This window comes from Phalaenopsis equestris, unplaced genomic scaffold (genome assembly GCF_001263595.1).
Source record: "Phalaenopsis equestris unplaced genomic scaffold, ASM126359v1 Scaffold000036, whole genome shotgun sequence".
Classification (NCBI taxonomy): domain Eukaryota; kingdom Viridiplantae; phylum Streptophyta; class Magnoliopsida; order Asparagales; family Orchidaceae; genus Phalaenopsis; species Phalaenopsis equestris.
In genome coordinates, this window is record NW_018164478.1 from 2,985,702 (window position 1) to 2,998,941 (window position 13,240).

The following is a 13,240-nucleotide window of genomic DNA, read 5'->3' on the forward strand; positions in this document are numbered from 1 at the left end:
TGAATTAGTAGGATTAGAAACTTGCTGTCCAGATTAAAATTCAACATTGTTGAATTGAAGACTCATATATTTAAGCTATATTTTGTGATTCGATAAGTCTACCAATTTTTAAGAATTTTTATTATAGATAGGGCCTCTAAGGCTTGTAGGAATTCGTCACTTGTTCCAAATTTTTTATTTCCAAGGAGCTTTAGCCCAAGAGTTATACTTATTGATTCCGAGGGTAAATGCCCCTTGTTTAACTTTATTCTATGATCTTATTTAAACTATTTTTTTACTATTTCTTTTTGTGAAATTTGATTTGTAAATGGCCTCATACTTGCTTATGTAATGATTAGATTGCTGCCCTATTTTCAGTGAATAAAATATTTAGCATGGTTCCTACCATAAAATAATCATGGTTTCTCCCAAGAAGGTGTGTATTATTTGGATTTGAATTTTTCATATGCGGTACAAGTCTTGATGGTAATTTTTGGTAGAAACTTTTTCTTATAATGATGTGAAGCCTAGACCTTCTTTTTGTAATATTCTTGTCTTGTTCGTCTAAATATTTGTGTTTGATTTTGTGTGCATGATTGAAATTTGGTCCATTCTACTATAAGACTATAATTGGGTTTTTCTTTTGTGGCGTAAATCAAAATCATTTTGTGATTTTCATTTGTTCTTAGATTTTTATGCCAATTTTAGATATTTATAATCTTTAAATTATTCTTTGGAGAAAATTTTATGTAATCAATTTTTTTGAGTCCCTACATGAATGTGAAACCATTACCTGATACCATAACATTATTCCCATCAAACTCTTCCCATTTTTATAACCTTAACCACGTCCATTCCAACCAACCTTCCAGCTTCATTCTCCATTGATACTGAATCCCGCTCCTTGTTAACAAAAGTCTTACGATATTTGTTTTCACACAACATTTCACTGTGATTCTCTTCTCTCATTTCATCGAAACCAAAACTCCCCCCAGTGTTTGGCTAGGAGTGTGCATTTGGTCGGTTTGGATGACAAATTTGTGAAATTAATTGGTCTTGGATCTTTAAAAATTTGGATCAAATCGACCAAATAAAATGCAGAACCGAACAAATCTAAACAAAAAATTATTTCAATTATTTCAGTTTGATTTTGGTTAAACCAGCATTAGCTATATCATATAATTATTTGTGCAAATTATATATATCATGCAGTTTTTTATTATATAACCGATAACAATAAGAGGAAGTAAAAAATATATATATAATTAGAAAAACAATTGGTTACTTTCATGGAAGCTCGACTGGAGAAGAAAAAACAAAACAAAAAATGTGAATTGCAAAATTGGTTTTAATTTATAACTGTTTAATCAATTTTTTTGTTTTATCCAAAATTGTGATTCTTAAACCAATCCAAAAATGAAAATAAAATATACATAATTAAAATAGATATTCAAACCACTAATTTTGAAACCAAACCAAGTCGTCTAAATAAAATTTGATTCGGTTTGGTTTTTTTGTTATAGCCAAATAATGCACTAATTTTGGCACATAGAGAATCTCGTTGTCATCCCTCTGTCATACATGAACCTGAGATCACTCTAACCTGCTCGCCCGAACTCGCCTCCTTGTCCTAAGTCACACGTCTTAAGTCACACGTCCTAAGTCACACATGAAACCTTTCATCCATATTTTTTATTTTTGAATCATTTTAGCCAAATCCCCCTTATCTCTTCAATTTTGTTCTAAGCCACTCCAGTCTGCCTTTTGTTTGACACAACAGAGACAACAATCCCTCGCATAAGTCTCCATTCTCCTTTTCGTAACTTTCTTCATATTCAATCCACACAAGTACTTCCTTGTCGCATTATTTGCTCATACTTCTCTGTCGGAAGCTGTCCTCGGCCACCAAACAACTATTCTCACTTTTCCTCTTCATGTTTATATATTTAAATATATAAATATATATTATTATTAAAAAAGGAAAAAAATATATATTGTGTATTTTCTTCTCGCCGAAATCATCATATCATCACCGTCGACACCTCCTTGTGCTCTAACATATAAAATATAAAATTTATAAGTATTTGTAGTGCTTTTCTTAGCACGATAGGGAAAAAACTACAATTTAAGTAATTGTACATACATTTGCTAGTATGGTGGGAAAATCTTGTCATATTTTCTTTTTGTTGGTAAATTGAAGACCTATATGTGCCTTTGTTGGTGCGGTGGATTAAAATATAAACACTGACAATATATGCTTTTCCTATGTTTATTTATTTTTTTTTAGGTTCAATTTTGCCTTGTGTCCGTTGCATTATCATTAGAATGCACATGAAGCTTTTTGATCGTGCAAATTTTGTTGTTTTTTTTTTTCGTTTTACATGCTATTAGGCATGCTTATCAGTTCATTTTGCACACCTTAAGTGTCACTTGTGCTCATTGGTCATCCAACAATGTTTAGTGAGTGCATTTTTCTTTAGTTATTTTTCTCATTTACATGAGTTTATGTGCACTTTAGTTGTTTATGTGCACTTTATCATCACCGTCAACACCTCCTTGTGCTCTAATATATAAAATATAAAATTTATAAGTATTTGTAGTGCTTTTCTTAGCACGATAGGGAAAAAACTACAATTTAAGTAATTGTACATACATTTGCTAGTATGGTGGGAAAATCTTGTCATATTTTCTTTTTGTTGGTAAATTGAAGACCTATATGTGCCTTTGTTGGTGCGGTGGATTAAAATATAAACACTGACAATATATGCTTTTCCTATGTTTATTTATTTTTTTTTAGGTTCAATTTTGCCTTGTGTCCGTTGCATTATCATTAGAATGCACATGAAGCTTTTTGATCGTGCAAATTTTGTTGTTTTTTTTTTTCGTTTTACATGCTATTAGGCATGCTTATCAGTTCATTTTGCACACCTTAAGTGTCACTTGTGCTCATTGGTCATCCAACAATGTTTAGTGAGTGCATTTTTCTTTAGTTATTTTTCTCATTTACATGAGTTTATGTGCACTTTATGGTATTATTTTGGACTTATTTGTACAACTTTGGTTCAATATTTTTCAATTTCATTGTGTTAATTAGATCTCGACATTATTTTGTCCAGCTTTTATGGTGAGTTTAGCATCATCTATCGTGAAGAGAGTGTTATGCAGCATGCATGGCCTTTCCACCATGCCAAAGAAGGCTTGTACCGGTAGCTGGGATGACATGACCAAAATTAAGGTTCTGTTTGGGGCAGGTGCAGTTTAGCTGCCTCAAGAAGCTGTTGCTGGGAAGCTGACTGACTGTTTGTTTCAGCTGATTAAAAACAACTGTCACACAGCTGTTTTCTGGACAAATAACAATTCTGCTCCTGTTTAGTAATTTTATTTCAAATAGAACTGTCATAGACATATATTTGATACTTCAGAAACAGAAATTCACTTCAAAATAATACAAAAAGTTTAGATACACATCTCACCTAAAAGGGAGTACCAAGAGTGCCAAAAAAAGTAAAAATTATTAAAATTACAATTAATATAATGATTATATTGTTCTTAACATGCAGACTGTGTATGTCTCCTGCTACACTGCCAGCAACATACAACTAACAACATTTAGCATTCACATCTAGCTAAGCAAACCAAAAATCGGGCCACCAAGAACATGTAGCCTTCACATCCAATCCACACATCCTTACCACCAAAGAACATTTCAAATCTAATATCACAAATCCAACGAACAAGGCATTCACTTATATTGTAGAAAATGCGCTTACCGCAAACTAACAGAGAAGGGAGATGACGAGAACCACGTTGCGTGAGAAACACAAGAGAAGAGGAGGATGAACTAGGGAGCGTCATTAGCATGGGAGAAGAGGAGGGGAGGATCGCAGCTTACCCCTTGCGTAAAGAGCCAAACGAGGAGGAAGAAGAGTTAGGGTGGAATCACAAAGGAGGGCACCAAGTTGAAAGCGGGCCATGGGCCGAACCTGCGGCCTGTGTTTAAGGAAAAACACGGGGCACCGCAGTTGCTCCGCCACCCCAAACACAAGAAAAATGCAGCGCCCCGCTCCTCTACTGCCACCCCAAATGGGTCCTAAATCTCTTGCTGCATCAAAAAAGATGTGTATGATTTGATTTATTGAGAATATATGTGTGTGCAAACCTTATTGTGACTTCTATCTCTCCCTTACGTGTGAAAATTTTTGTTCACTCCTTGTGTTACAACTTGAGCTATACAATATGCCTTATTTGGATCGTTTATGCATTTCAGATGCATCAGGAAGATTTCATTTGTTGAAATGGGCAACAAATAAGGTCTCTTAATGCAAACGAGATGTTCAGAGTCAAATTCTCAGGAAATTGCGCCACCTTTTATTCTTTTCAATGCATTTAATCAAGTTTACTTGCAGATAATAGACGTAGATCAATATCATTTTGTCATCATATTCGACACTTGTTCTTTTGATGAAATAAGTTAGCTCTGATCTCTATTTGTTTTGATTGACCATACAAGGCTAGATTATTGGTCACAACCCGGTATTTTTGGTCTCTAAATACACAGCTGGCTTGTTCAATGGTAATTTGAACAATTGCAAAATATGTTGTATCCTAATAATTCTTACAACTGTAGAAGAAAATACTTTATATTCAATCTCAACCTTTGACATTGAAATGTTTTCTTTTTCTTCTTATCATTCCAAAATATCAAATTCTGCCAAGGAAAATATTGTAGCATGAGACTAATATTTTGTTGTCTTAATCTCTTTCCTAGTTAACATTGTAATATTTTGTCACTTAATGTTGATACTCTTATCATTTTCTTGAAATCAAATGGAAGGGGGCATATGGTTGATGTAGTTTTTGTAAGGGCAAAATAATTATTTCTCTTTGGTTTCCTAAGACTCGGTTATAAGATAAATAGCAGAGGAAGATCACCTCATCAGAAAAGTCATGTTATTCTCACACTCGTCTTTTGGTAAAAATATCTACTATTTGTTGCACTGTTGGGGTGAAAGGTATGCAAATAACTCCACAATCAATCTTCTCTTTTATGATGTAGCTATCAATCTCCATATGTTTTGTGTGATCATATTGCATTGGATTTTCTGCAATGCTTATGACAACTTTAATGTCACAGGACAACTTCATTGGCATGTGTATCGGGATCCATAACTCTTCAAGAATTCTCTTCAGCTATATCATCTTAGGTTCAGAACTAAAAGACTCAGAACTCGAAGATGAAGTTGACTGATCATTGGGTAAAAACTCAGTGAGGACATTACTTGGAGAATTCATCGATTATGGGCAATGCAAATGTTTCGTAGACTCTTTCTTTGGAGTTATCCTTTGTCGCAAGTAGAAATTGTCAAATGGTATCAATTTCATAGTTTTTTTTCTGCTTTCTCTTCATTAGTTTTTATAGGATTGTGAACATCATGAGATTACATTATAGAAAAATTTGTATCGTCTTCAATATTTAAAAAACTCGATTCACTTTCTCCTCATATAATATAGCTTGAATTTCAAGTTGAACAATCAATGTTGGATAGATATTATTTTATGAGCTTTGATTTGAAGAAAGTCATGAAAATCAGTAGTCAAATCTTTGTTTTGTCCGTCCCCCCCCCCACCCCCACCAAAAAAAAAATTTGTTAAAGAGATATTATTTTGTGAGTCTTTGATTTGAAGAATGTCAAGAAAATTGTTAGTCGAATCTTTGTCACACTTCCCTCCGCCCTCGAAGATGAGATAAAAAAAGGGTTATAATTAAAAAAAGTGACATCTATGAAAATAATTTTTTCGGAAATATAATCAAAATATTTATACCACTTTTGGGTGGGAGCATAACTAACAAACTTATATTATATAACTTGAGGTTCAAGTTTTTCTTGAATATGATTATGATTGTGAACAAATATAATATACCCAAATATTCTTAAAGGTAAATCAGAAGAAAATAAGTGATAGACAAAATTTTTGAAAAACATCAAAAGATATTCCAATGTTCACAATGTTATTTGTTGTTCTGATAATGAGAAATGTAACAGTAAGAATAGGTCCAGTCCAAAAATATTTTGACACCTGATTTGTAAATAACAATGTTCGAGCTACTTCCAATCATTGTTTTTTTCTTTCAATCATATCATTTTATTGTGGGATGTCTAAACAAAAGCTTCAATTAACTTTTTTTTTTTAATTTGTCTTAAAATATTTTTGAAATATTTGCGACCATTATCACTTCATAATATTTGAATAGTTTTTTAAAATTATGTATCATGGTGTAAAAATTTTTAAAAACTATTTCCACCTCAAAATTTTCATTCATTAAATTTACCAACTTAATCTCGTGTGATTCAGTAAAGATAATAAAGTATATTTTAGATTGTGTATGTTTTTTACAAGGATCCCAATATCACTATGAATCATAGTAAAAAGTGCAGCTGGCTTGTAAATTTGGGGAGAAAAAGATGCACAATGATGTTTGAAAAACCAACAGACTTCACATTGGAAGGATGATAAATTTTTATTTTGAAGTAAACTGAGAAACAATAATTTTTAATATTGAAAACTAAGATGGCCTAACCTAAAATACCATAGTATAATATCAGCCTTTGGAAATCAAATTAGAATTTAAACATATAATTTGACATTGTCTATTTCCATCAAAACCATTGTCAAAATAATAGAGTCCGGCCTTTTCCTTAGCATAGCTAGTCATTCTCCCAAAAGTAATGTTTATTATAAATTTAGAATCCTTAAGTATTTCCTTTGCTACTTCACTAAGAGCAGCTGGCAAGCTCTATGTTTCTTAGGCTAATACTGATTTATTAATTGAGAGAGGTTTCCTCTTCATTTAAGCGTTTATTCCCATTGCTAGCTTTGGTTGGCCTTATTTACTGATTTTTGTTGCTTTATTTTTTGCAAATTGATTCATTTATTATGTTGATATTATTAGCATGACATTGATTAATAATTGCTTATACTTCTTATTATGACTACCATTGATGCACCCATTCCAGTAAAAAATGCTTTTTTGCATCAAGAATGCCTTTTTTAAATATTGTTCTTCATGGTTATGCATGCTTGTGGTATAATTTTATTATTCAGTATCAAGCATATTGAATTTAGTTAACTTGCTGGCATATATTCCAAAGTTTGGTACATCCTACCGAGTTTATTACTTACCCTATTGTGACTTGTTTTTAAGATGGGGTGTCTCCTGTGGGAGTCACTTGAGTCACCTCCATATTTATCATTATTTTGACGGTTGGCTTTGCAAATTACAATTCGACGAGACACATCGTACTAGTAATAAAATTTAATTTGATGTATGGACAGTACGGATGTTCAAATTTTTTAACTCAGATGTGTTGGCTAAATATTTATTGGTTATGTATTGGCACTGATGATCTATATTGAATTTTAAATTTGTAGAAGTCCCCCATGTAGTTGTCTTTTTGCGCTGTTTGGATGATTTCTGATAGGAACTTGCTCATCTGGAAAATTTACATAGTTGAAATGCGTTTAATGTAGTATCACTTGGATGTGATGAAATCAATAAGAATAAAACATAATAATAGTAAGGTTATGAATGATGGAAAGCTTGGGATGCTATTTCCGCATGGTGGCCCTTGCAATTTTGCTGTAATGAAATGCTAGAGGAAAATAATCAAAGCAGCTGATGAGGGAACAGAGATGATTGCTAAGCTTTGTTTTGTCAGGTGACTTTCTATGGATGAATTAACACACTAGGATTCGATAAAATGAGCCCTATGTTAGATGCTATCTGTTTCTGCTGCTTAAATCTCGTTTAGTTAAAAGTTCACTTTTTTGTAATCATTTCAGGTTTATTTTCCAAATTTTCTTACTAGACTCAAGCTTAGCCTTTTAGCACTTTTGTGTGGCTGGTATCAAAAGTTATTCCTGACGAGGGTTACCTGTCAATCATTGAATTTTGCTATAGCTCTTTTGCCGTATTTTTAACATTAAGTCAGGAATCTCTTGCAATACATTTTACATTTGTCTTATCTTTGGTTACTAGAAGAGTTGAGTAATTACTCAATTCCAAATATATTCAAGGCTAGTACTATAAGCGCAAGGACATAGTTCTATATGATGGTACAAGGTAGTAGTGATACTAAACTGATTTCTTTGTACAACTGACAAATTGACAAAACCCACCAATATTTAATCATGAAGACATCCACAGAGCTGCCAATAAGCACCAGTAAGCAACCTTCTGGGCAGCACATTAGAGATACTGGAACCATACAAATGATTCAACCTCTTAAGTACCACCATGCCAATCGGCATAGATGTCCTTATTGTAAATACAATGTATCTGTATTCCCCGGGACATTATGTAAAGGGGGTTGGGAGCTTCACAGCCACACCTAATACACACCATGTTTCTCATGCACTTCAACAGACATCATGATCGGAGAGGATGCGGTTGCTTGTTGGCTTTCCGTTCTGCAGGCAGGGAATTGGAGGGACAGTTGGTGTATACAATTCTCCAAAAGCCTGCCAGCAGAATGGATCGTACATGTGATAATGCTCTTGCATGGGTTGGAGCTCTATTTCAGTCAGGCTGATGTCGGAGCAGGGAGTGTTATCACTGCAGGCTAGGTGCACAGGCTTTACAGTATATGTCCCCTTGATGCTCTCATATGCAATGCTTGATAATGCTACTGCAGTTGTCTGATTCTTGCAGGAACTTCTGTCACAGTAGAACTGATCGATGACTATAGGTGTTTGCACCTCTGAAACTCTGATATTTGAGAATCTTATGCTTTGTACTGAACCTGAACCACCCTGCAATGAATATTTTTGGAAGTGGTTTAGTCATCAGGTTATATCAGTGCTCAGTAAGTAAAAGCTGCATTTTACCTGCCAGGTTTTGATCCTGACGCCTGTCATGGTTCCATACATGTTGACATCCTGCACTGTAATATTAGATACGCATGCTTTGGTGTCGTCTCTTCCAAGACCTCCGATGCTGATCCCATGGCCAGGTCCACAGTTTACATCATGTATTTTCACACCATTGCATCCTGTCTGCATTGATACGCAATCATCACCTGAAACAGGAAAATGCAACGAACAATTCTTATGTAAGAGCATACAGTGTATACAATAAGATATGTTAGTAGTTATAAAGTTTAAATGGTATGCTTATTTGTCTGGTGCACAGTAGTAGCAAAGCAACCTACTGAATTATACCATCAAGCAATGTTTGTAATTTTCACATATATTCACATCTATATATTAACTTCATTCTGTAGGTTGGGAGATGCGCTGTAAAGCATAATGCTTTTAAAGTTTAGATATTTCATTATTGTCCAGAAAGGCTACGGAATTACCGCAGGACAGGTTGCAGTGGTGGATTGCAACATCTTTTGAGTTCTGAAGATGAATTCCATCGGTGTTGAGGCTGTCGCCTGGGGATGTGACAGACATATTGAACACATGGACAGCCTCACAATTGTCAAACTTGAGGTGACACTGAGGACTGTTTTGGATGGTTATGCCCGTCACCGTTACATTGTAGCTACCGTAAAACCTTAATGCCTGAAGAAGATCGTATTCAGGTCATGTTATATACAAAAAGAGAAAAAAAAAATGTTTTGTTTTCTGTGGCTTACTGTTGGTTTGATGCTGGGCATCTTCATGCCAAGTTGCTCATTTATCTACAGCAGTCATTGATAAGAATTTTGTGAGTGGAATTCAGACGAACTATCTATCACAACTCAAAATGCAATAATCTGGTGCCTGAGGCTTACAGGTTCATTGTCGGGTTCTGATTGGGTCCACCAGACACTGCCCCTGCCCTCTATGGTGCCACGACCTTGAATTGTGATTCCCTTTAGCTTTGTGAATTCTATCCACCAGAGCAGTCCAGGGCTCCAAACTTTTGAATTTGTAGGTGCAACGATTGTTCCATCCAGCTGCAACAAAGGAAAGATACAAACATCAGGTGTGATTATCAGTTATATTTTTATTTATTTTTTGGGCATTTACATATATATCTCTCAATTCCTATGCATTTACATATCTAACTCCTAAAATTTACCTTTTACATTTATACCACCCCAAATTTCTTCTCACATAAAAAATACCGCCATAGTGTAAATACATAAGAGATTGAACCCCCTTTATTTTTTATTGATGGGTAGATAATTATTTTTACATTGGGAAAGATATATGTTTCTTTTTTTCAGGGAAAGGTGAGCCCAAAAAGCAACATGCACGATTCAAACTCACGCATCATCACCGTGAAAAATTACACCTTTAACTATTAGTGCATATATGTGTTTCTCTGATAACTCCTGAAAGACATCTTTGCCAGCTACTATATTCTTCACTCAGCTGCTGCGGTCTCACATGCCGGCAGCTGCTATAGCCACTCATTTTGAAATCATTCCACATCAGAAATCAGTTAGCAGTTGGCAGTCACATGTCCAACGGGCGTAATAAAAAATTCCAATTAACCGTTACGGTTTTTCCTTTTTTCCTGGGCTCGCTAAATTGTCATATAGCCTTGCCTGGAAAGTTGATCACGTGTATTTCATTACATTGCTGGTTTTTGAAATGCCTTTCAATCCATAATACATCATAGTTTTCAAGAATTTTAGGCTGCAATTTCTTTTTTTTCGGATATTTACATACATAACACAAATTTTTATATATTTACATTTCTAAAGTCCTCTGTCCTTACATTTACTTGTATAACTCTCTAATTTCTCAAGCATATAAAAAAACCAGTAACCTTAACTTAAAGTGAATATACATTTTCAAGAAAATGTTTAATGTACGTATAAAGATTTGGGTGGAATGGGTATTTAGCTACCTTTGAGCCTCAAATATTATACCTGGAATATGATGTTAGGTTGGCAGTAAGGACCCGAGAAGGAGATCGGGCCGACAAGGAATGTATAATCTGACGGAATCTTCACCGTTGATGCCTCGACCTGGCAGGCCGCAGTCCAAGCCTCTTCGAATGCCTGCACTGTCATTTTCCAGTCAATAAAACTGCAACGCTCTTCTTCTACTGCTACTATACGCACTTTTGAAAGATGGTGATGCGGGGAAGAGAGATATTTGTTTACTTGTAAGAACTAATAACTTATATGTACTGAAGAGGGAATTAAAAACTTCAAAGCTCTGCTCTGATTTAATCGCAGGAATAGTTGCTAATGCTTTATGGTATGGGTTTCTCTAGTTGCCCTCGGGTGAGGGGACAATTTTCTATTATCAACATAATTGAAAATTTTTGTTGGTTTCACCGCTAATTTGTTTCGTATTAGGGGCATTAACCTACATACCACACAATTTCTATGTATTTTTTGACATGTCTAATACCTACACTTTACTTTTTTTATACACTTATAGCATCAAAATTTCTCATATCACAAAGAATATCATCATTTTAACTTTTTAAAAGTAAAGTGCGCCTTTTTCATGTATAGGTAATGTGGCATGTATATAAAAATTAAAGTTTACTTGTAAGATATGTAAATACAGAATTGAGTGGTATGAACGGAAATGTGATACTATGACAGTAATATAAAATAATTTAAAGTAAAAGAATAGAAACAGAAACTTCTAATAACTAAAAAATTGAAACTAAAAGTAATCTTTGTTGAGATAAGCGATTAGTGTTAGTATTCAAGAGAAGTTACCCGATAAAAGTAGGGTCTGACGATTATGATAAAGCTAATGCTCAAAAGCGCATCCGGCATTTCAATTCGGGTTCCTTAATTGAAGAGGATAAGTCCTCTGGTTTGACGTGGGTTGTTTTTAGAACTAGAAAAGTAGACATTTTACTACTCTTGATTTTTTTTTTACTGTTTTTGTGAAAGAAAAAGTTGTGATTTTTATGTAAAAATCATCTAGTTTTCTTTTAAAAAGTTATTCTTTAGAACAAAACATTATGGGCGTTGTGTGGATGTTCGGAGACTGAATTGTATTATGTGAGATGATACGATCCACAACATCGTCATGCCCACTTATTCGGTGTCATATATTTTCTTCTTTTTTTTCCTTTTTTGGAAGCTTCAAATGCGAACTAGAGAACTAAGTAGTTAAAAGTACGCATAATGTGTTTCTAAACATTAATTTTCTTTCCAATAATATGAGTACTGCCATCCTCAATAATATTTCGCTTGGAACCGTTTAATTGGTTAATAATTATTTTAATTTCACGTGCATGCAAACAAAATTTTCAATCTCCGCAGACAAAACAAACAAAACCAACGGAATTAAAAAAAAAAAAAAAATAATTTAAAATTTAAAAAGATTGCGCAAACAAATACAGAAAGATATGGTGCCTCTGTAACGAAAAAGGAAAATCATTGAAGAATGCCAAAGAGATAAATGTTGTCCACCTTAGTGTCATCAGTCACCCCATCCCCTTTAGCCCCAAAATCAAGCACGTCGTATATTGAATTGTGGCTTGGGCTCGGGCTTGGCATGGGAGCCGGATTAGTCTTACCGCCGCTGCCACCGTGGTGGTTCTTGTGGCCGGGGCCGCCGCCACCTTGCCCCTTTCCTTTCTTCTTTGTTAAAGAAGAAGCTGGAAGCCTCTTCTGCCTCCAATGCTTGCCTCTTCTTGCTTCGCAGACTTCAAAGCTATGGCAGAGCATGAGAAGAATGAGTAGCAGGATTGACAAAACGGCTTTCAGGCTGAATCCAGCCATGTCTTTCTGTCTTTTGGCAATATTTGGTTTAATGGCGTTTGTTGCATTGAGCAGCATTTTATAGAGAAAGGAAGTGAGGAAGGGGAAGATGATGAGTTGGTAGGAGAGGAGGGAATTGTTAACAGTTTAAATAGCTCTCGTCGCTGTGGGACTGGGAGGGAGGGAACCACAGGATTGCGGCCTGACATTCCAATATTTTAGTACATTATATATATATTGGATCATTTGAAAGCACTTTAGTAGCTTAATATTTATTGGGCACATATTTTTTATGTATTTTTCAGTTTGATTCATAATAATCAGATATAATTGAAATGACTAAGCAAGTGTCAAAATTTTGAGGTAAAAAAATTATGAAGTGACTTTTATTAATAATACAGCTTACTAAATTTAATTATATGTTTTAAAATAAAAATATACATTTGATGCATCAGAATTCTCATGTCAGCAGTGCTAAACAAGACACTCTAAAAGATGTGGTTCACATGATGAAATCTTTTTCGCATAGCCGTTTATCTTTTTATTGCTGATGAAATCTTTTTCAGCGGTTTATAGTTGTCATTGAT

The 13,240-nt window shown here is 34.4% G+C and overlaps 1 protein-coding gene and 1 long non-coding RNA gene across 4 annotated transcripts in view; one reads left to right on the forward strand and one right to left on the reverse strand.

Moving 5' to 3' along the window:
- LOC110018980 overlaps window positions 1-5,607 on the forward strand; it is an 8,953-nt gene extending 3,346 nt beyond the window's left edge. The window contains exons 3-4 of one of the 3 annotated variants that reach the window (XR_002293416.1): window positions 4,247-4,991; window positions 5,114-5,607. This is a non-coding gene — a long non-coding RNA (uncharacterized LOC110018980). The other 2 variants (XR_002293417.1, XR_002293415.1) reach the window with 2 other exon arrangements.
- Window positions 5,608-8,030: 2,423 nt separating this feature from the next.
- On the reverse strand, window positions 8,031-12,854 carry LOC110018853 (polygalacturonase At1g48100-like). The gene is made up of 7 exons (XM_020716313.1): window positions 12,363-12,854; window positions 10,848-10,979; window positions 9,759-9,923; window positions 9,621-9,665; window positions 9,339-9,546; window positions 8,866-9,056; window positions 8,031-8,790 (listed from the first exon to the last, which is right to left on the reverse strand). Exons 1-7 carry the CDS (start codon window positions 12,729-12,731, stop codon window positions 8,398-8,400), a joined length of 1,503 nt encoding a protein of 500 aa, XP_020571972.1. The 5' UTR covers window positions 12,732-12,854; the 3' UTR covers window positions 8,031-8,397.
- Window positions 12,855-13,240: the final 386 nt, after the last annotated feature.

Bases quoted from the DNA above. Each gene is read 5' to 3' on its own strand.
- LOC110018853 (XM_020716313.1), bottom strand. From the start codon at position 12,731: ATGCTGCTCAATGCAACAAACGCCATTAAACCAAATATTGCCAAAAGA. The intron at 10,980-12,362 runs GTGGACAACATT...ATGACAGTGCAG, and splicing joins GGGTGACTGATGACACTAAG to GCATTCGAAGAGGCTTGGAC. The intron at 9,666-9,758 runs GTAAGCCTCAGG...TGACTGCTGTAG, and splicing joins CAGAACCCGACAATGAACCT to ATAAATGAGCAACTTGGCAT.